This window comes from Mobula birostris, chromosome 4, assembly GCF_030028105.1.
Source record: "Mobula birostris isolate sMobBir1 chromosome 4, sMobBir1.hap1, whole genome shotgun sequence".
NCBI classification, from domain to species: Eukaryota; Metazoa; Chordata; class Chondrichthyes; order Myliobatiformes; family Myliobatidae; genus Mobula; species Mobula birostris.
In genome coordinates this window covers 135141638-135165866 of record NC_092373.1, presented here as the reverse complement: position 1 = coordinate 135165866, position 24229 = coordinate 135141638, and the positions used below count along the sequence as shown (strand labels likewise).

The 24229-nt window shown below is 42.6% G+C and overlaps 2 protein-coding genes across 5 annotated transcripts in view; one reads left to right on the top strand and one right to left on the bottom strand.

Annotated features, from left to right (window-relative positions):
- slc26a1 (solute carrier family 26 member 1) overlaps positions 1-243 on the bottom strand; it is a 129336-nt gene extending 129093 nt beyond the window's left edge. Inside the window, exon 1 of the mRNA XM_072256089.1 lies at positions 156-243. The gene's annotated coding sequence lies outside the window, so the exon portion shown is untranslated. The remainder of the gene's footprint in view (positions 1-155) is intronic.
- The window catches only part of idua (alpha-L-iduronidase), a 179303-nt gene that overhangs the window by 141186 nt on the left and 13888 nt on the right, over positions 1-24229 (top strand). For 3 of the 4 annotated variants that reach the window (XM_072256094.1, XM_072256093.1, XM_072256097.1), the window contains 3 exons: positions 9537-9752; positions 18298-18419; positions 18625-18750. In XM_072256094.1, the coding sequence (XP_072112195.1) occupies positions 9537-9752; positions 18298-18419; positions 18625-18750 (464 nt within the window). The remainder of the gene's footprint in view (positions 1-9536; positions 9753-18297; positions 18420-18624; positions 18751-24229) is intronic. The other variant, XM_072256096.1, reaches the window with a different exon arrangement.

Here is a 24229-nt window from a genome sequence, read left to right as displayed (position 1 = left end):
TCTTTCAGAATTTCTAAGCAACAGTAAGATAAGGCATCCCACTGCCCTTCCCCAAACACTTTTATTCTGATTCAGCCCGTTTTCTTTCCAGCCCTGACACAGAGTCTCGGCATGAAACATCGACTGTTCATTTCCCTCCATAGATGTTACCTGACCTTCTGTTCCTCCTGCATTTGTATGATTTGCTCCACTGGCCATTGAGCTGCGGATCCTGAAACAGTGAAGTAACTGTGACTGAACTTTATTTGCTAAACATTGCTGTGGCAGGAGAGCAGGAAAGACCCACCAGCACTTCCCCTGAGAAGTGGACTAATGTAGGATCAGGCTGCCAAGGAGCAATGTTCAGTTGTGGCGTGCAGGTTCTTCAAGCCAAGAACTTACTGTCTGTGACAAAACCCACCTCAGCACTTATGTGTTTCACAATGCTGGTTTTGATAACACTCTGGGAGGTGAAATATCTCCCAAGTTCCAGCACAAACACTGAGCACATTTTTAGCACAACTTGCAAAGTCTGGCAATTTGGTAATGCTTGTATTTTACCACAAACTGCAAGTATGCTGAGCACGTGGTTGTTTTCCTCAGTCTTCATACAATGCTGATTTGATACCAGCTCTCTCCCACCCCACCCCCCACTAGCTGAGTAGCTTCACCATGCAGCCAACTCATGGTGTTACTCGCACATGGGAAAATTGCCTTGTGGCATGGGAAGGCACTCCTACCTCACCAGCCTCACACTTGCACCATTTAATAGGATAATCAGTTTGTTAAGGTTTTTTGTTACATTGCCGGCGACGAGCTATAAATCTTGACTGCTGATCAGCATGGAATTCTTTAGTGTCACCTTCAAACACATAGAGAGCATAATATTTCAAAGGGAGGATGAGGAAAGGGTCCACAAGTCAGAGACATCTGCCAGAAGAGAATGAGGAAGACCTCTCAATAGGAGACCTAGTTTGTGCACCTCAATGGATTTCAATGAATTTAATTGAGGAGCGTTACTTCAGGTGTTTGTATTACGAAGAAGATAATCACAGATTTCTGCCAAGTGCTGGATTTGTTCAAGTCAAAGTCATGGTGACCTTCAGCTTTTCCTTAGTGCCCATACTACATATTCCAGAGAAGCAATTCGCTGGTGGAAGGATGATGATTTTGACAAAGCTACAGATAGTGAGGAAGAGCACTACACCATTCTGGATCTAGAAATCGAGTCATTTGCCATGAATGGCAACAGTCTATGCTGGCTGACAGAGGCTACTGACAGAGTGCCAGGACTGGGAGGACAAATGCTGTAATTCAGAGAAAGAAAGGTGGGTTCATGATCCTACTGCCAATTCCTTGAGATGTTCCCCAGTAATCCCAATAACCTGGTAGAGGACATGTTACTGGCCTGATATAAAGCAGTCAGGTCTCTTGTTCTGCACTGACAATCTGAGTGTAGCTCCCAGGTTCTGTCAACTGTGTATGTCTGGGGAAGACAATCTCTGGCCCCACAAAACGTATGAGATTGAGGTGAAAAACCTGTTTGGGTGGGTGCTGCGTGATGTGTTACCCTGTTACAAATCGGTACCACAAAATATCAGACAGCACACCATATGCAATTAAACGATTTAGCTTTATAATTCTTAATTTGACTAAAGTGTTAGTAAAGTAAACAAAAAGAAAAGGGCCCATTTTAATGAAACAGTCTAATGTGCACAAGTTGGAGCTCATGGCTTCCCTTCCGTTGGTCCTCCATCAATTTTCCCCAGGCTGTGTCGACTCCTGGCCCCACTCCAAGTCCACTCCTTTCTGGCATCTTCTCTCCCCATCTTCCGCCGAACAAAAGACCCACATCACCTCCGTCTCAGGCACACAACAAGAAAAAAAACACTCCTTTCATTGGAAGACGCACATTCCAAAGCCCCCTTTATCTCTAGCCATAATCCAAACACTACTGCTATAGAAAAACTATTAGATTAGCAGTGCTTCTACAGAAAGACCATTATATTAGCAGAGAAACCTTTCCCAGGGTGTTACATGAGCTTCCACTGTAAAAGTCCAACTGGGAACTAAGAGTTAACAGCAGCATCTGTCCTTGTGTGCTCTTTTCCTGTCGTATAGGGAAAGCTGCAATTCACTTGCACATCTTCAGTTGAGTTTACTGCATTCTGTGTTCGTAAAGGGGTCTTCTCAGCATTGGGGAAAGCAAATGCAAATTGGGCAAGCCCTTTGTGCAACACCATTCCGTTTGTAAGGGTGACATGGAATTTCTACATCCCCCTTCTATTCTGACTTCAATCTTCAGGATTTAACGTTGAATTCAATAGTTTAATATAATTAACCATTCCTGCCACTTACCCCATTCTTCCAATATTCAGTTTTCTTTCTTTTTGTACCCCTGATGTTTCAGAGTCCATTCATCTCTTCCTGTTGCACTCCTATTGTACATTCACCAACCTTCTTTAACTAGCACTGCCATCGTGCATGTATTTCGACCTGTGCTGGTTTCCCTCCCATCCAAAGCAGGCCATAATCTCTACTCAACCTAACAACTTAACCACCAACCCCTATTCTTATCATTGTCTGGCACATCCGCAGCATTGATCCCAGTCTCAATGAGCAAAGACCCAACATCCTGGCCCCACACATGTTCATTCATGTGCTATATGGTTTCCTTTTTTTAGGTGGCAGAATGGGTGATTACCGAAGATATGTAGACATCCATTGGCAGGAAAGAGGACTGATTGTTTTTACTATGAAAAAAAATTGTATTAGAACTAGATCACGTACATGATGATTGCCAATTTGTTTATAAAGGAACGTGGATAGCATATGTTTTGATATATTGCAGGATTTGTATTGAAGTTAGGATGTCTTTTTTTGCACGTTGAAGAGAAGGATGAAGGTTGTATTTCTCAAGTAGGTAGTGTTACAAAAAGGAAATGTTTTTGAGCTAGCTTTTCTTCTGATGCCCTTTGTTTTTGCTACCAAAGATTCCTGTGAGTGCAGGCTCTCCTGGAACTCTGATCCCAGTAGGTATAGATCTATAGGAGCTATTCTGAAGCCCAATATTATTATTGCTATGACTCAAACATTTTGAATATCACCCTACTATTTAAGAAATGTGAGAAAGGGAAACTATTGAACCATTATTAACTTGTTAAACTAGTGTTTGTTGTCAGGAAGCATTACTACCTTTTGATGATGTTAAAACCATATAATGAGTCTGTAAAAAGTCCTCCATGCCTGTGCGTGGAGCTGGACAGCGTGGTGTCTAAGATTTCTAGATCACCTTAAATGGTTAATTGTTAACTAGAGTATTTAATTGTTTAACCTTGTTAAGTTTGTTTTGATAGGCTTGGGGATTCAAGGTCATTTGTACTATTTAAGCGGACATTCCTTAGCACTTATTGTGGGGTCCTAGTTTTGAGACTGTTTCATCTTATGGTATGGCTTGGCGAAGCTACCAATGTTCTGTTGGCATTCCTATGCATACACTCTGTTTGCTGTCTCTACGTGGGAGTCTGTCTTTCTTCTGCACTTGGTTTCTGCCATTGTCAGCATACACCTTGACAAAAAGACCCTGCAATGTGATGGATCCAGCAGAGGTTGAACAGTGGTGTTTTGACGTTAGTCAGCTTGAGGTGAGGATGCCATCTATTCTTAAGTCCACATTTCAAGTGTCTCAGCTCAACATTCCAAGTGTCTCTAGTCTACATTCTGACTTTCTCAAGTCCACATTCCAAGGTTCTCTAGTCTACATTGTAGGGGCTTTTTCTGAGGTTTATTGTATGTTCCCAATGTTTATTCAATGTTTCCCAGATTTATTCTATGTTCTCCATCTTGAGATCCTCAGACCTGTCTTGAATTCTTCAGCTCTATTTCGAGTTCCCCAGGTCTATCTTGAGTTCCTCAGGGCTATCTCAAGTTTACCAGGTCTGTCTTGAATTTACCAGGTCTGTCTCGCCCTCGTCCTTGGATCCTGAGTTCTCTAGGTCGCCCTGGACTGTCAGGTGCCAGCCGTAGAGAGGGTGGATACTGTAACAAGCTGGCCAGGCCTGTGCAGAGAACCGGAGAGTGTTGGAGTCCAAGGTTAATTGGTTAATTGGTGTTTAACTTTGTTAGGTTTATTTTGATAGACTCGGGGATTCTGGGCTGCCTGTACTATTTAAGCGAATGTTCCTTAGCGCTTATAGCAGGGTCCTAGTTTTCAGAATGTTTCATTTTGCAGTGTCGCTCGGTCAAGCTACCCATGTTCTCTTGGAATTCCTTTGTATAAACTCTGTTTGTCATCTCTACATGGGAGTCTGTCTTTCCTCCAGCAATGTCAGCATACACTGCGACAGAATCACTTGAAGTCTGATTACGAATGTTACACGAATATAAAGATTTCCAGTTCAAAGTTCACAAGGCAGTGTTATCAGGTTTTCCACATCATGATGAAACTGACTCTAGATGTGTTGCAAATATTTGCAGCTGCCGGCATTTAGCACAATTTGTGACATCTTCGAAGTCATACTTCAATGCAAACAATGCTCAACCATCTTATGGAGAGTTAGTTAGAACAGAAGGACAGGATAGTCTGAAGAACAGAACTTGTAGGAGGCATGTAGGAGTATTGGCAACTAGTTGTATGGTTAGTGAATTCTTGCACTTTTGGGAAGTCCACGGTGCAGGTAAATAGCAGGGCCTGCATTCTGCCATTCTGTGTGCTGAAAAAAAATGGAAGAAGTCTTGTGTTCTTGAGTATGGAGCTTGAGAGTCTTTCCTATTGCAGGATAAACCAATCCAGCTAATTATCACCCAATCAGTCCACTATCAAACATCAGCAAAGTGATGGATATTGTCATTAACAATCCTAAGAAGTAACACTCTCAAAAATGACTTGCTCGGTGATGCTTGATATGGTTTTTGTCAGGACCACTTAGCTCCAGACTTCATCACAGCTTTGGTCCTGACACAGACTGAAGGTTTGAATTCCACTTGAGTGAAAGCGACTGCCCTCAACATTAAAGCAGCATTTTACTGAGCATGATAGAACAGAGCCCAGTTAAAATTTAGATCAATGGACAGGAAGAAACTATGGCGATAGTTGAAGACTAAACTCACACATAGGAAGGTGATTGTGGCTTTCAGAGATCAAGTATCCCAAGCCTAGGACTTCGATGCAGAAGATATTCTTGGCCAATTATCTTCAGCTGCTGCTTCAGTCAACTTCCCTTCCATCCTAAGTTCAGCATTGTGTGTAGGTGCTGATGACAGCACAATGTCTAACTCCATTCACAGTTCCTCAGCAAATGAGGTGTTACCTACCTACACACAAGAACTGAATCTAGACAACTTTCATGATAAGTATCATCCAAGTGCTAAGCAATGACTGTCTCTGACTTGATATTAAATGACATAACTATCACTGTCCTCCCTTATTAACACTGTGAGGGTCAGCATAGATGAGAAATTCACTGGGCCAGCCACATAAGCACTGCGGATACAAGAACAGGTCAGAGGCAGGGTATCCTGAATGGTTCATCTGCCGACTCCCAATAGCCTTATCAACAAGGCTCAAGTTAGGAGCGGGTAGAATACACTCTACTGGCCTAGATACGTACAGCTCCAACCTCAGGCTGACATCAGCCAGAACAAAGCAGTCCACTATCTCCCACTTTAAACATTCATTTCCTCCAACAGCAGCACCCAATGGCTGCAGTTTGAGGTATCTGCAAAATGCACTTGCCTGGTTTATACTGACAGCACTGCCTAAACCCACAAGCTCAGTAGAACCAGGTCAGCAGAGAGATGGGAGCTCCACCACCTACAGAATTCCTTCCAAGTCATATACCATGCTAACTTGGAGGTATGCTGCTGTCCCTTCATCATCTGTGGGTGTAAATGCTAAATATTCCTGCCCAATACCTTTATGGGCATAATTTCATCAGAGGGTCAGCAGGAGTTCAAGAGTATGCTCTCCATCTCCATGAACTGACCTGAAAAATCCTAGTGCTTCCTTAGACTACATGATAAAGGTATAACAGAGGATCTGGCCAAAGTTGATTGGAAGGAGACACTAGCAGGAATGACAGCACAATGGCTGAAGTTTCTGGAGACAATTCGGAAGGCACATGATAGATGAATCACAAAGATGACAAAGTATTCTAAAGGGAGGATGAGGCAACCGTGGCTGACAAGGGAAATCAAGAAGACAGCACAAAAGCAAAGGATAGGGCATACAATATCACAAAAAATAGTGGGAGGTTAGAGGATTGGGAAGTTTTTAAAAGCTATCAAGACATCTAAAAAAGCCATAAGGAGAGAAAAAAATGAAATGTGAAGGGAAGCTATCCAATAATATAAAAGAGGATACCAAAAATTTTTATAAATATATTAAAAATAAGAGAGGCACAGTGGATATTGAACCGCTGGCAAATGATGCTGGAGAGGGAGAAATGGGAGGACAAAGAAAATGACAGATGATCCTAATAAGTATTTTGCATCGGTCTTCACTGTGGAAGACACTAGCAGTGTGCCAGAAATTCAAGAGTGTCAGGGAGCAGTCATGAGTGTTGTTGCATTACTAAGGAGATGGTGCTTGAAAAGCTGAAAATTGTGAAGGTAGATAAATCACCTGGACCAGATGGACTACACCCCAGGGTTCTGAAAGAGCTACTATAGCTGAAGAGATTGGGGAAGTGTTAGTTATTATCCCTCAAAACTCATTAGATTCTGAAAAGGTTCCAGAGAACTGGAAAATTACAAATGTCACTCCACTCTTTAAGAAGGGAGGGAGGCAGAAGAAAGGAAATTATAGGCCAATTAGTCTGACTTTAGTGATTGGGAAGATGTTGGAGTCCATTGTTAGGGATGAGGATTTGGGGTACTGGAGACACATGATAAAATAGGCCAAAGTCAGCGTGGTTTCCTTAAGGGAAAATCTTACCTCACAAATCTGTTAGAATTCTTTTAGGAAAGGTAGACAGAGGAGAATCAGTGGATGCTATTTATTTGGATTTTCAGAAGGCCTTTAACAAGGTGCCTGCCATGAGGCTGCTTAACAAGGTAAGAGCCCATGGTATTACAGGAAAGACATTAGCATTGGATAAAAGATTGGCTGACTAGCAAGTTGCAAGGAGTGGGAATAAAGAGGGTCTTTTCTGGGTGGCTGCCAATGACTAGTGGAGTTCTGTAGGGGTCAGCATTGGGACCACTTCTTTTTGCATTATATGTTAATAATTTGGATGTTGGAATTAATGACTTTATGGCCAGGTTTGTGGATAATATGATGATAGGTGGAGGGGCAGATAGTTTTGAGATAGCAGGGTGTCTGCAGAAGGACTTAGACAGATTAGGAGAATGGGCAAAGAAGTGGCAGAAGGAATATAGTATAAGGAAGTGTATGGTCATGTACTTTGGTAGAAGAAATAAAAGCGTAGACTATTTTCTAAACCAGGAGAAAATTTAAAAATCAGAGGTGCAAAGGGACTTGGGACTCCTTGTGCAGGATTCTCTGAAGGTTAACTTGCAGGTTGAGTTGGTGGTAAAGAAGAAAATGCAATGGTAGCATTCATTTCGAGAGGACTAGAATATAAGAGCAAGGATGTAATGCTGAGGCTTTATAAGGCATTGATCAGACCACACTTGGAATGTTGTGAGCAGCTGTGGGCCCCTTATCCAAGAAAAGATGTGTTGGCATTGGAGAGAGTCCAGAGAGGGTTCACAAGAATTATTCCAGAAATGGAAGGGTTAACCAATGAGCAGCGTTTGATGACTTTTGACCTGTACTCACTGGAATTTAGAAAAATGAGGATCTCACTGAATCCTATCAACTATTGAAAGGTTTGCATAAGTGGATATGAGGAAGATGTTTCTTAGAGTGGGGGAGTCTAGGACAGAGGGCACAGTCTCAGAACAGAGAAACATCCATTTAGAACAGAGATGAGGAATTTCTTCAGCCAGGGGTAGTGAATCAGTGGAATTCATTGCCATAGATAGTTGTGAGGGCCAAATCATTGAGTATATTTCAAGTGGAGGTTGAAGGATCAAAGACTATGGGGAGAAGGCAGGAGAATAGGGTTGAGAGGGATAATATATCAACTATGATGGAATGGTGGAGCAGACTGGATGGGCCGAATGGCTTTGGTACTGTTGTATTGTTTATTTTGTTGTGTAAGTTAATAAGTTAAGGGCATCCACTTTGGACCTACATAGACTACTTTATGAAAAACAATTACAAGTTTTAAATATAAAACTAATCATTTTTCTTTAGCTGAAGATATGAAGCATGTGGAGAAAGTTTTGTGGTTTCAAGACTCAGGTAACCTTTGATCTCACTGAATGGTAGACGACTCAAAGGGATAAATTGCCAAAACAAGAGAAAATCTGCAGATTCTGGAAATCCAAGCAACACACATGCAATGCTGGAGGAACTGCCAGCTTATTTTCCTGTTTCTATGACATAGCGATCAAAGGAGAGTGGGCATGATTTTAACAGCATACTCCACCTTGATGGAAGCAAATACATTAGGTTAGGATTCATTTGGTGCTAGTTTGGGTTTTTGCAACTATTCGTAGGAACAAAGGTGTTTTCTGTTATCCAAAAGTCTTTCATTACTTCAGTTCATCTCCCTAAAGTACTGAAGTTTAATTAAGGAAACAAATGTTCAAGCTTTTGTATAAACAAAAAGTGGTACAGAAAAAAATATGATACGGATGATCTCTAATTCCTGATAGTTTCATGTTACAAATTCATAAGAAGATTGTAGATGTCTGGTCATGATGTCCAAAAACCCACTTGATTGCGGGACTGACTCCTTGGATTATAAAATTGGCAATGTCATTCACACATGACCAGAGCCAAGTTTCAGAAGTACTGTCTAGTGCACAGCCAGTCTTATATCCCATATTTAGGGCACATTTCAGCACCAATGGTATAAGTCAGACAAATGACCTTTAATTAGAACTGCAGATTACTAACATCTGTAATAGTATTTTCTACCAATAACTTGCTTTTTCCCTCTCTTTCCTGGTTCTGGTGAATGGTCCCAGGCATGAAATGTTAGCTGTTTCTATTTCTACAGATGCTGCCTGACCTGCTGAGTGTTCCTGGTATCCTTGGGTTTTATTTTCCTCTAGTATGCTGTTTTCCAGCTGCCTATTCTACACCTTAGGGGTGGAAAATAATGCTAACATATTCTTTATCTAATGTAATGATGACAATGGATGCATTAGAGTTCTTTTACATTTGCATTAAGGTGTAAATACTGTTACTGCCACTCTCAACAGCTTTCTCTCATTTCTACACCGAACATCAATCTGGATTTATGAACTGAAAACAGAGTCGAGTTCATGATTGAGAGGAAAGAGAGCTAACAACTGAGTTACTCGTCATGGATTTGTTCTCTTATTTCAACACTTCAGCAGTCCTTTGTCAAAATAGTCTGTGGGCATTTTCATTACATTTGTATTAACATACTTGTTGTAAAAAGGCAGAAAAGTTGTTGCCTTCTTGAAATACAATATCATTATTCCTAGTTTTGTTAACAACATTTTTTTTCCAACATTAGGTGAGAAGCAATTGAAAATAGACATGATGCCCAATGGTGATGCCTCGAATTGGAATAGCACTTTAGGAGCACTAGCAAGTATTCATGAACCACCAAATAATCATTCGTCTGACAGTTGGCAGGCTGCAGTATTAATTTACAACAGTGATGACATTCGAACATCTTCAGATGTTACCTTCGTGACTGTCAACCTGACCAATTTTCCCACCCAAAGAGGTAAAAGCAGTTTGTCTTTATTGCCATGCAATGGTTATCGAACTAGAAATTCAGCAACACGTGAAAACATAACAAAATGTTGTGCGTTTTAGAGCAGACCTTGCACTCATGTTCAAATAGAGCTATTCACAGGAAAGTGATGGGGAGATGATTGCAAAGGGCAAGAACATTGGGACGGGAAGATGATCACAGAGGCAAAGCAATAGACGCGAGGAGATGATTCAGAGAGAAGATTGCTGGAATCTGCTGAAAAAGATCAGAGTGGGAAATTATCCAAAGTATAGCTGTCATAGATTTTGTGAAGAAGAAAAAGCTGATCTTCAGACAGCACTTGGATGGTAGATCAGTGGAACATACAAGGGTCCATGGAGGGTATCCCAAAGGCAGCAGAAGAGAATATAATCTGATCATGGAGGTGATAGGGAAATTCCCAAATCTCAGCCTTTGGAATTCCAGCAATTGAGCATCTACAGGAAGCATCATAAACATGAGATTCTGCAGATGCTGGAAATCCAGAGCAATACACTGTTACATAACCGGCAACAATGAATATTAACCGAGACAGGTCTTATAAAAACAACCAAACATTTATTAAACACGTATAAGCGATAAGGAGAAAAAACAAAGGAAAACTTTGACCGGAGGTTAAACAGGTATGCAGCCGTTCATCAACTCCACTCGGCTCTGGCTCTTAAAGAGTTAAATGTGGAAACAGTTCTTAAAGCGATACAGTCAGATATAGTTCTTAAAGCGATAACTTCGAAAGTCCAACAGTTTTACACATTCAATCGGGAGAGACTTCTTTGGAGAATGATTTCTTCACCGACGCACCTTTACTGCTGGTTCTGTCCACAGGATTCCCGATGCCGAAAATAAACAGTTTAAATCGACTGACCTTAAATTCCTTTTAGAGAGAGAGCCTTTGTGCATGAACTCATTGCGCTATTGCAAGAGTTATCTCAATGCAGCTTCTCTTCAACGAAGACTCAATAAGGTTGATCCTTTATTGAACTGCCAAACGATGCCGACTTCTCTCGATCCTTCACTTCGTGAATTCTTCACTATCCCTTCGAAACTGTCGGAATTGAGTAAATTGGTACTTCCAGCCACAAATTTCCAGTTCAATAATACAAATCTTGTAAGAGAACGCACCTTCCATTTTAAAAATGAAACTGCGTCACAAAAACAAACACACAACAGAAACGGAGGCACAACACGTTCTACCTGGAAATCTACAAACTCGAAAGCCTACTGCGTCACCTGAGTCAACCCTTATATAGTCATGGGGGCACATGTCATCACGTGACCTCACATCGGCGGGAAAATCACATGAGGTGACCTCCAAAAGACCATTACATCATTCTCACAAAAAAAACAGATCTCCTTGAGCATGTAACAACACACAAAATGCCAGAGGAATTCACCAGGTCAAGAAGCATCTATGGTGGAGAATAAACAGTTGCTGAGGCTGTCAGTCCTGATGAAGGGCCACAGCCCAAAATATCAACTGTTTATTCCCTTCCAGAGATGCTGCCTGTCTTGCTGAGTTCCTCCAGCACTTTTCTTCATGTTGCTACTGAAAGCATCAGTAGGGAATTCCAAAAAAAATGCAATCATGTACTATATGTGAAAAAAAATCTCAGTCCAGTTCAACCGAACCTTGATCCCAGTTTCCCAGCTGGAAGAAACTACTTCTCAGCACCTACTCTGTCAATCCCTCTGAGGTACTTCTCTACTTCAATGAAAACTCTTCCCATTGTTCTGAACTACAATGCGCATGTCCCCAGTCTCTCTTCAAAAGATAAATTTAGTCATTGATTCTTAGGTAGGAACAGAGAGAAAAACTGCACACATATGAAGCCCCAGCAAAGCCCTCAGCAAGACTTGCTGTCTTTTTTGATCAAATAATCCATTTGGCTTCCCAGTTCTCTGTTTTACCTGCATGTTTATTTTCTGTATCTCATGAAGCAACTGCCTCTACCAATATTTACCATTTTTACATCATTTAGAAGGTATTAAGTTACTATAAAATTTCTTATTCGCATTATTCCAACATTATATTCTGCTACTTTATTTTCCATGTAGTGAACTTGTTTGTAACCTTTTAAAGATTCTTTATCTGCTCATTTCACAACTTGCCTCCAGCTTGATATTATCAACAAAATTAGACACATTATACCTTGCCTTTTATTTGTCTTTAAAGTATAATATGAATAGCTGAAGGCTCACTGATCCATCTGATGTTCCTCAACCAACAGCCTGTCAAAACTGAAAATAGTCCCCTATATGTAGACCTTGCCTCAACCTCTTATAGTAAAGAGGGGAATCACAACTGTCTGATAAGCAATGAGCTCGGTCTTGTATTGAGAGTCACAGTTGCCAAGGTGTTTCCTTAAGTAATCATAAGTTCTGCGTATGCATTAAAAACAATGTTGGATTAATTGGCAGTGTCGGCCTTTGGAAAAAAATAGCTTCCAAGATATCGGTACTGGTTTATTGTCAAGTCTACCAAAGATAGTAAAAAGCTTGTCTTGCATACAATTCATACAGGTCAAATCAGTACACGTCCAATCATTACACAGTGCATTGAGGAAGAAAGAAGGTAAAACAATAACAATGTAGAATAAAGCGTAACAGCTACAGAGAAAGTGCCATGCAGTTAAACAATAAAGTGCAAAATTATACAAGGTAGATAGTGAGGTCAAGAGTCCATCTCACCGCACTAGTGAACCATGTAATAGTCTTATTGCAGTGCAGTAAAAGCCACCCTTGAACCTGACGGTACCATCTTTTATGTCAGGCTTTTACAGTATATCTTCTGCCCAAAGGGAGGAGAGAGAATACCCAGTGTGGGTGGGGTATTTGGTTATGCTGGCTGCTTTACTGAAGAAGCAAGAGGTATAGACAGAGTGCATAGAGGCAGGGTTTGTTTCTGTCACTTGCTGAGCTGTGTCCACAACTCTTTGCAGTTTCTTACAACCGTGTGCTGAGCAGTTGCCATACCAAGCATGCTCTCTATGATGCATTAATAAAAATTAATAAGAGTTGCAAGGGATATGCCAGATTTCTTTAGCCTTCTGAGGAAGTGGAGATGCTATTGAGCTTCCTTTGCTGTCACATCAAAGTGGTTGGACCAGGACAGACGATTAGTGATGTCCATTCCTGGGAACTTGAAGCTCTCAACCTCAACATTGTTGATGTAGATAGGAGCCTGGGCACAGCCCCTCCTCGTTTCCAAAAGTCAATGACCAGCTCTTTTATTTTGTTGACATTAAGGGAAAGGTTATTGTTGTGACACCATGTTACTAACTTCTCTATCTCCTTCCTGTACGCAGACTCATCGTTATTTGAGATAGGCCCAGCATGATACTATCATTTGCAAAACTATAGATGGAGTTAGAACAGAATCTGAGGAATCTGACAGGATAGTCATGAGTGTCCAGGGAGTAGAGTCGGGGGTTGAGAATGCAGTTTTGTGGGGCTCCAGTGCTGAGGAGAACAGTGGTGAGATGTTGCTGCCTGTCCTTAATGATTGCGGTCTACTGGTCAGGAAGTCAAGGATCCAGTTGCAGAGGAAAGCATTGACTCCCAAGGTCTGGAGTTCAGTAATGAGTTTGTTTGGAATTATAGAAACATAGAAAACCTACAGCACAATACAGGCCCTTCGGCCCACAAAGCTGTGCCGAACATGTCCGTACCTTAGACTACATAGGCTTTACCCATAACTCTCTATTTTTCTAAGCTCCATGTAGCCATCCAGGAGTCTCTTAAAAGACCCTGTCGTATCCACCTCCACCACCATTGTCGGCAGCCCATTCCACGCACTCACCACTCTCTGCGTAAAAAACTTACCCCTGACATCTCCTCTGCACCTACTTCCAAGCACCTTAAAACTATGCCCTCTCGTGATAGCCATTTCAGCCCTGGGGAAAAGCCTCTGACTATCCACACGACCAATGCCTCTCATTAACTTGAACACCTCTATCAGGTCACCTCTCATCCTCCATTGCTCCAAGGAGAAAAGGCTGAGTTCACTCAACCTATTCTCATAAGATGTGCTCTCCAATCCAGGCAACATCCTTGTAAGTCTCCTCTGCACTCTTTCTATGGTTTCCACGTCCTTCCTGTAGAGAGGCGACCAGAATTGAGCACAGTACTCCAAGTGGGGTCTGACCAGGGTCCTATATAGCTGCAACATTACCTCTTGGTTCTTAAACTCAATTCCACGATTGATGAAGGCCAATGCACTGTATGCCTTCTTAACCACAGTGTCAATCTGTGTAGCAGCTTTGCGTGTCCTATGGACTCGGACCTCAAGATCCCTCTGATCCTTCACACTGCCAAGAGCCTTACCATTAATGCTATATTCTGCCATCATATTTGACCTACCAAGATAAACCACCTCACACTTATCTAGTTTAAACTCCATCTGCCACTTATCAGCCCAGTTTTGCATCCTATCAATGTCCCATTGCAACCTCTGACAGCCCTCCACACTATCCACAACACCCCCAATCTTTGTGTCATCAGCAAATTTACTAACCCATCCCTCCACTTCCTCATCCAGGTCATTTATAAAAATCACAAAGAGAAGGGGTCCCAGAACAGATCCCTGAGGCACACCACAGGTCACCAGTCTCCATGCAGAATATGACCCGTCTACAACCACTCTGTGCCATCTATGGGCAAGCCAGTTCTGGATTCACAATGCAATGTCCCCTTGGATCCCATGCCTGCTTACTTTCTCAATAAGCCTTGCATGAGGTACCTTATCAAATGCCTTGCTGAAATCCATATACGCTACATCTACAGCTCTACCTTCATCAATTGTGTTTAGTTGCATCCTCAAAAAATTCAATCAGGCTCGTAAGGCACGACCTGCCTTTGACAAAGCCATGCTGACTATTCCTAATCATAGTATGCCTCTCCAAATGTTCATAAATCCTCCCTCTCAGGATCTTCTCCGTCAGCTTACCAACCACTGAAGTAAGACTCATTGGCCTATAATTTCCTGGGCTATCCCTACTCCCTTTCTTGAATAAGGGAACAACATCCGCAGCTCTCCAATCCTCCGGAACCTCTCCCATCCTCATTGATGATGCAGAGATCATTGCCAGAGGCTCAGCAATCTCCTCCCTCGCTTCCCACAGTAGTCTGGGGTACATCCCGTCCAGTCCCAGTGACTTATCCAACTTGAGGCTTTCCAAAAGTTCAGGAACATCCTCTTCCTTAATATCTACATGCTCAAGCTTTTCAGTCCACTGCAAGTCAACCCTACAATCGCCATGGTCCTTTTCCATAGTGAATACTGAAGCAAAGTATTCATTAAGTACCTCTGCTATTTCCTCTGTTCCATACACACTTTTCCAATGTCACACTTGATTGGTCCTATTCTCTCACGTCTTATCCTCTTGCTCTTCACATACTTGTAGAGTGCCTTAGGGATTTCCTTAATCCTGCCTGCCAAGGCCTTCCCATGGCCCCTTCTGGCTCTCCTAATTTCATTCATAAGCTCCTTCCTGCTGGCCTTATAATCTACTAGATTCCTATCATTACCTTGTTTTTTGAACCTTTCATAAGCTCTTGTTTTCTTCTTGACTAGATTTACAACAGCCTTTGTACACCACAGATCTTGTACCCTATCATCCTTTCCATGTCTCATTGGTACGTACCTACTCAGAACCCCATGCAAATATGCCCTGAACATTTGCCACATTTCTTCTGTACCTTTCCCTGAGAACATCTGTTTCCAATTTATGCTTCCAAATTCCTGCCTGATAGCCTCATATTTCCTCTTACTACATTTCCCAATACCAGATCAAGTACAGCCTCTCCTCTTGTAGGCTTATCTATATATACTTTATACTTTATTGCCACCAAACAATTGATACTAGAACGTACAATCTTCACAGCAATATTTGATTCTGCGCTTCCCGCTCCCTGACTACAAATCGATAGTATATATTAAAAATTTTAATTATAAATCATAAATAGAAAATAGAAAAATGGAAAGTAAGTTAGTGCAAAAAAACCGAGATGCAGGTCCGGATATTTGGAGGGCACAGCCCAGATCCGGGTCAGGATCCGTTCAGCAGTCTTATCACAATTGGAAAGAAGTTGTTCCCAAATCTGGCCGTACGAGTTTTCTGGCTCCTGAGCCTTCTCCCGGAGGGAAGAGGGATGAAAAGTGTGTTGGCTGGGTGGGTCGTGTCCTTGATTATCCTGGCAGCACTGCTCCGACAGCGTGCAGTGTAAAGTGAGTCCAAGGACGGAAGATTGGTCTGTGTGATGTGCTTCGCCGTGTTCACAATCTTCTGCAGCTTCTTCCGGTCTTGGACAGGACGACTTCCATACCAGGTTGTGATGCACCCTAGAAGAATGCTTTCTACGGTGCATCTATAAAAATTCGTGAGAGTTTTAGGGAACAGGCCAAATTTCTTTAGTTTTCTCAGGCAGTAGAGTCGCTGGTGGGCCTTCTTGGCAGTGGACTCTGCTTGGTTGGACCAAGTCAGGTCATTTCTGATATTGACCCCGAGGAACTTAGAGCTTTTGACCTGTTCCACTTGCGCACCACCGATGTAAATTGACACAGGTTTCTTTCCGTGAACTCCAGAAAGCCATTAAGGGCACCAAGAGGCAATATCGAGCCAAGTTGGAAGCCCAGGCTAACCAGAGGGATGCCAGTAGACTATGGCAGGGTCTAAATGAGATCACTGGGCACAAAGAAAAGGCTGGGAATATCAATAACGGTGGCGCTTCTCTTCCTGACGAACTTAACGTAATCTGCTCAAGACTCAAACAGAAGAGGAGTGTCCCGCTGCCTCCGGATGAACTGGACCTGTGTTAAGAAGCCTTCCTGAACACACCTAACAAACTCTACCCCATCTCAACCCTTCACTCTAGGAAGATGCCAATCAATATTTGGGAAATTAAAATCTCCCACCACAAGAACCCTGTTATTATTACTCCTTTCCAGAATATGACTCCCTATCTGCTCCTCGATGTCCCTGTTACTATTGGGTGGTCGATAAAAAACACTCAGCAGAGTTATTGACTCCTTCCTATTCCTAGCTTCCACCCTCAGAGACTCCGTAGGCAACCCCTCCATGACTTCTTCCTTTCCTGCAGCCATGACACTATCTCTGATCAACACTGCCACGCCCCCGCCTCTTTTGCCTCCCTCCCTATCCTTTGTGAAACATCTAAAGCCTGGCACTTGAAGTAGCTATTCCTGCCCCTGAACCATCCAAGTCTCTGTAATGGCCACAACATCATAGCTCCAAGTGCTGATCCACGCTCTAAGCTCATCCACTTTATTCATAATACTCCTCGTATTAAAATAGACACATCTCTAACCATCGGTCTGAGTGCGTCCCTTCTCTGTCACCTGCCTATCCTCCCTTTCACACTGTCTCCAAGCTTTTACTATTTGTGAGGCAACCTCCCTTTCCTCCGTCACTTCATTTCGGCTCCCACCCCCCAGCAATTCAAGTTTAAACTCTCCCCAATAACCTCAGCAAATCTCCCTGCCAGGATATTGGTCCCCCTCAGATTCAAGTGCAACCCACCCTTTTTGTACAGGTCACGCCTGCCCCAGAAGAGGTCCCAATGATCCAGAAATCTGAATCCCTGCCCCCTGCTCCAATCCCTCAGCCATGCATTTATCCTCCATCTCATTCTATTCCTATACTCACTGTCACGTGGCACAGGCAGTAATCCCGAGATTTCTACCTTTGAGGTCCTGCTTCTCAGCTTCTTTCCTAACTCCCTGTAGTCTGTTTTCAGGACCTCCTCCCTTTTCCTACCTATGTCGTTGGTACCAATATGTACCGCGACCTCTGGCTGTTCTCCTTCCCACTTCAAGATATCGTGGACGCGATCAGAAACATCCTGGACCCTGGCAACTGGGAGGCAAACTACCATCCGCGTTTCTTTCCTGCGTCCACAGAATCACCTAACTGACCCCCTAACTATAGAGTCCCCAATTATGGTATTGAAGGGGAGATGTAGTCAATAATCAATAATCTTTACTGTCCAGATTCTCTGAAGATGACTGTAGGACCAGGGAGATGGCGCCCTTCATAGACTTGTTTCAGTGGTAGGCAAATTGCAGTGCTATGAGGTTGTTTGGGAGACTGGAATTAATGTCTGCCATGACTAGCATCTCGAAGCATTTCATAATGTTAGAAGTCAGGGCTACTGGATGGTAGTGATATGCGATGTGCTTAACATTCTCCAGGGCCTCCCTGTGGCCCTGATTACCAAAGCAGAGGGCTGATCATCACAAACTTGTTTTTGGATTGTTAAGCAATGGTCTCATTTTTCTCTAAATCTCTGGAGATACTGCAGCATCTGAGGATTTGTAATTTAAAGTGAAACCTATTTGTACTAGATCACCAGATACAACTAATTTAGAAAGGTTTTGATCATTCTTTACATCCCTTACTCCTTTTGAATTTAGTATAATAGATGGTGTTACAGAATCTTTAAATTGCAATTATGTTCTAACATGGATTTACTTCTGGTCTGTTTAATCTTTCTGTAGAGCTCATGTATGTCATTTACCACCTGGATAACAAGAACACCAACCCTTACCTACAGTGGAAGAATTTTGGAAGCCCGGATTTTCCAACAGTGGATCAGTTTCATATTATGAGAGAAATGGAGGTTTTACTTCAGCTTTTTTTTCAGTGATAAGTATTGTAATTAGTTCAATAGAATCAACATGAGATTATCTTTTATCTTTACTCTGCATTTAGTGTGTATATGTGCAGAATATATACAAAAGTTACTTTTACGGGCAGAAGTATATATAGGAAGTGTTATGTGTTTTTTTTTGTGTTTTGGAGTAATTTTACTCTATCTTCACCAGGATCCAGTTGTTAAGGGACCAATGCCATTTTCTCCCGAAGAAACACTCATTTTAAGGCTACAGCTTCCTCTTCCTTCCGTGTATCTTCTGCACATCTGTGCAAAGCCCGAAAGGCCTCCAAATCAGGTTATAATTTGACTTTTAAAATGACCTTGTTCTTAAGTGAGGAAAAACCGTTCTGTATTATTGGGAGATCATACAAACTCAATTTTTCACTCTGCACAAGAAGGACATGTTCTATTTAATATATTTTCTTTATTCAAGGCCTGACTGTTATATTTTGCCTGCCCCTAATTAATCTTGATTTAATGAGTCATCTTACTGAACTTCCAGTTTGTGTGATGAAGTTATGCCCACAGTGTTCATTGAAAGAAAGTTCTATTGACCCAGGTGCAGTGAAGAAATAACAACGTTTTTCCAATTGAGGAATATTTGTGACTGGGAAGAAATTTTGCACCTGCTGCCTTTGTCTTGTTGATGGTGGAGAATTTTAGCTTGAGAAATGGTATTGAAGAAGAACAAAGGGTGTGTTGTTGTAGTGTGGTGCACTGTCCTCTACCTTGCTGAGGCCAGGTTGCAGCTCTCAGCCACCTCCTCATACCTACCCCTTGAAGCAGAGCCCACTCTGGACCATCAGGAAACTGTCTCCAACACCATCACTGATCTCATCAACTCTGGAGGACTCCCATCCACTGCCAGCAAACTCATAGTTCCCTTACCCCGTACTGCGGACTTCTACCTCCTACCCAAGATCCACAAACCTGACTGTTCAGATGGGCCTATTGTCTCTCCCTGCTCCTGCCCACTAAACTTGTAACCTCATACCTCAGTTCCATTCAATCCCCCTTGGTTCAGCCCCTTCCCACCTACATCTGTGGTACTTCTTGTGCTTTCAATCTCCTCACAACACACACAAAACGCTGGAGGAACTCAGCAGGCCAGGCAGCATCTATGGAAAAAAATATAGTCGACGTTTCGACTGAGATGCTGCCTGCCCTACTGAGTTCCTCCAGCATTTTGTGTGTGTTGTTTATATTTCTGGCACCTGCAGATTTTCTCTTGTTTGCTCTCAATCTCATCACTAGCTTTCAATTCCTTGGCCCTGACCACCTCATTTTCACCATGATGTCCAGTCCCTATACACTTCTATCCTCCATCAAGAAGGCCTTAAGGCACTCTACTTCTTCCTCAATAAAAGAACCAATCAACTGCTTATTCATTTCCATAATTGCTGCCTGACCTGCTGAGTTCCTCCAGCATTTTGTGTGTGTTGCTTTGGATTCCCAGCATCTGTAGAATTTCTCATGCTAAAGATTTAAATGATGCAAAGAGCAAAGTCAGTAAGAACAATTGCTTAGTTCATTTAAAACAGTATTGCAATAGAGCATATAGCTCTACAGTAAAACTTCTGATCTGAATGGTGTCCCTGGCCGTGTCCTTAAGGAAATGGCAGAGGAACTTAATATGTATTTTGCATCAGTCTTCACTATGGAAGACACAAGCCGTGTGCCAGAAATTCAAGAGTGTCAGGGAGCGGAAGTGAGTGTTGTTGCTATTACTAAGGAGATGGTGCTTGAGAAGCTGAAAATTGTGAAGGTAATTAAATCACCTGGACCAGATGGGCTACACCCCGGGGTTCTGAAAGAGGGAGCTGAAGAGATTGTGGAGGCGTTAGTTATAATCTTTCAAGATTCTGGAATGGTTCCGGAAGACAGGAAAATTGCAAATCTCACTCCACTCTTTAAGAAGGGAGGGAGGCAGAAGAAAGGAAATTATAGGCCAGTTATCTTGACTTCACTGGTTGGGAAGATGTTGGAGTCCATTTTAAGGTTGAAGTTTTGGGGTACTTGGGAGGCATGTAATAAAATAGGCCAAAGTTAGCATGGTTTCCTTAAGTGGAAATCTTGCCTCACAAATCTTGAAATTCTAGGAGGAAATAACAAGCAGGATAGACAAAGGAGAGTCAGTGGATGTTGTTTACTTGGATTTTCAGAAGGCCTTTGACAAGGTGCCATATATGAAGCTGCTTAACAGGATAAGAGCCCATGCTATAACAGGAAAGATACTAACATGGGTAGAAAATTGGCTGGCTGGCAGGAGGCAAAGAGTAGAAATAAAGGGGACCTTTTCAGTTTGGCTGCCAGTGACTGGAAACATTCTGCAGAGGTCAGTGTTAGGTTTGCTTCTTTTCACATTACAGGTGTCCCCCGCTTTTCGAACGTTTGCTTTACAAAACCTCACTATTACGAAAGACCTACATTGGTTCCCTGTTTTCGCTAACAGAAGGTGTTTTCACTGTTATGAAAAAAGCAGCGCGTGATAAAAGGCAGCGCACAAAAAAAAAAGCAGCGCGCGCCCCGAGCAGCCGCTCTCCCCTGGATTCGGAACGGCATTCTCACCGGCATTGCTTAAACACGCGCCTGTGAGCAGCCATTAGCAAGATGAGTTCTAAGGTATTGGAAAAGCCTAAAAGAGCTCGTAAGGGTGTTACACTTGAGTAAAACTAGACATAATTAAGCGTTTTGATCGTGGTGAATGAAGTAAAGACAAAGTGGGTTTGGCTTGTGGAAGTTGACGAAGATGATGTTGAAGAGGTTTTGGCATCCCATGACCAAGAACTGATAGATGAAGAGCTGATGCAATTGGAAGAGAAAAGGATAACAATCGAAACTGAATGAGTAATGATAAAGTACAACTTTAATTTTGAAAGGGTACGTCGGTTTAGGGCATATTTGCAAGATGCTTTGAGTCCTTACAAAGAATTGTATGATCTAAAAATGCACGAGGCTAAGCAGTCAAGTAAGCCTTCCACATCAGCCACAGCAGACAATGAACCTCGACCTTCGACATCGAGGCAGGCAGAGATAGAAGAAGATGACCTGCCTGCCCTAATGGAAACAGATGACGATGAGATGACACCCCAGTGTCCCACCACCCCAACCCCCAGGCCGCAGATAGATATCGATTCGCGAAGCATGCAGGGGTCCAGCAGTAGCCGGGAGGCACACAGCACATCTTTAAGAAAAAAGCCGAAATAGACATGCTGATTAATTAGGTGCCGCCTGGCACATAATTGTTGGCCTAGATCAGAGGCGATGCACCTAATTAATTAGCATGTTTATTTCAGCTTTTTTCTTAAAGATGTGCTGTGTGCCTCCCGGCTACTGCTGTACCCCTGCATGCTTCGCGGATCGGTATCGGATCGCTGCCTTAGGGTGGGGGCCACTGCACCACCCCAACCTCCGACGACTCAACCTAACACACCATCATCAGTGTGCTCGGTGTCTTCCCAATTCCGGTAAGTGATACTACACTGTACATACATTATTTCTACTTTATATAGGCTGTGTATTTTTACGTATTATTTGGTATGATTTGGCAGCTTCATAGCTTAAAAGTTACTGGAGAGCGCTTGCGTGAAATTTTCGCTACGGAGAACAGTTCAGGCAATGATTGTGGAAAAATATTTCTACTTTATATAGGCTGTGTATTTATCATATCATTCCTGCTTTTACTATATGTTACTGTTATTTTAAGTCTTTTGTGTTATTTGGCATGATTTGGTACGTTACTTTTGGGTCTGCGAACGCTCACAAATTTTTCCCATACAAATAAATGGCAATTGCTTCTTCGCTTTACGACATTCTGGCTTACGAACCGTTTCATAGGAACGCTGTACCTTCGGATAGACCTTAGAATAGTACAGCACAGTACAGGCCCTTCGGCCCACAATGTTGTGCCGACCCTCAAACCCTGCCTCCCATATAAGCCCCCACCTTAGATTCCTCCATATACCTGTCTAGTAGTCTCTTAAACTTCACTAGTGTATCTGCCTCCACCACTGACTCAGGCTGTGCATTCCATGCACCAACCACTCTCTGAGTAAAAAACCTTCCTCTAATATCCCCCTTGAACTTCCCACCCCTTACCTTAAAACCATGTCCTCTTGTATTGAGCAGTGGTGCCCTGGGGAAGAGGCGCTGGCTATCCACTCTATCTATTCCTCTTATTATCTTGTACACCTCTATCATGTCTCCTCTCATCCTCCTTCTCTCCAAAGAGTAAAGCCCTAGCTCCCTTAATCTCTGATCATAATGCATACTTTCTAAACCAGGCAGCATCCTGGCAGGGGAAACCTGAATATGTCAATGATTTGCATGATGGAATGGATAGCTTTGAGGGCAAGTTTGCAGACGATATGGTAGAGGGGCAGGTAGTGTTGAGGAGGCAGGGAGTCAGCAGTAGGAGTTGGACAGATTGGGAGAATGGACAAAGTGGGGGTGGTGTATAGTGTAGTGAAGTGTACGGTCATGCACCTTGGTAGAAGGAATAAAGGTGTAGACTATTTTCTAAGTGAGAAGAAAATTCAAAATCAGAGGTGCAAAGGGACATGGAAGTCCTTGCAGGATTCCCTAAAGGTTAGCTTGCAGGTTGAGTTGGTAGTAAGGAAGGAAAATGCAATGGTAACATTCATTTCAAGAGGACAAAAATATACAGGGTAATAGCAAAGTGTAAGGCTGAGGCTTCATAAGGCATTAGTCAGACCAGACTTGGAGTATTGGGAGCAGTTTTGGGTCCCTTATCTAATAAAAGGTGAATTGACATTGAAGAGGATCCAGAGGAGGTTCACAAGAATGATTATGGAAATGAAAGGGTTAACATATGAGGAGTTTTTGATGGCTCCAGGCCTGTATTTGCCGGAGTTTAGAAGAATGAAGGGAGATCTCATTGAAATCTATCAAATATTGGAGGGCTTAGATAGAGTGGATGTGAAAAAAATGTTTCCCATAGTGAGTAAATCTAGGGCCAGAGGGCACAGCCTCGGAACAGAGCTTCATTCAGACACAGGTGAGGTGGAATTTCATTAGCCAGAGAGTGGTGAATCTGTGAAATTCATTGCCACAGGAGGCCATTTGGTATATTTAAAGTGGAGGTTGATAGGTTCCTGATTAGTCAGAACATCAAACGTTATGGGGAGAAGGCAGGAGAATGGGCTTTAGAGGATAATCAGCCACATGGAATTGCGGAGTAGACTCGATGGGCTAATTCTTCTCCTATGTCTCATGGTGTTACAGTTAATCCAGGAAAGTGTGAAGTGATACACTTTAGAAGGTCGAACTTGAAGACAGAATACAAGGTTAATGGCAGGATTCTTAGCAGTGTAGAGAAACAGGGATCTTGGGGTCCACACCATTGATCCCTCAGACTTGCCACTCAAGTTGATAGGGGCAGTTAAGAAAGCTTATAGCATTGACTTTCAATGGTTGGGGCATTGAGTCCAAGAGCCACCGGATAATATTGTAGCTCTAGTTAGACCACACTTGTAGTGTCATGTTCAGTTCTGTTTGCCTCATTATAGGAAGGATATGGAAGCTTTAAGAAAGAGTGCAGAGGAGATTTACCAGGATGCTGGCTGGATGAGAGGTTGAGCAAGCTAGGGGTTTTCTCTTTGGAACGAAGGGGGATGAGAGGTGACTTGACAGAGTTGTATAACAAGATAAGAGGCATAGCCCGAGTGGACATGCAGAGACTTTTTTCCCAGGGCGGAAATAGATACTACGAGGGAGCATAATTTTAAGGTGATTAGAGGGAAGTATAGGGGGGA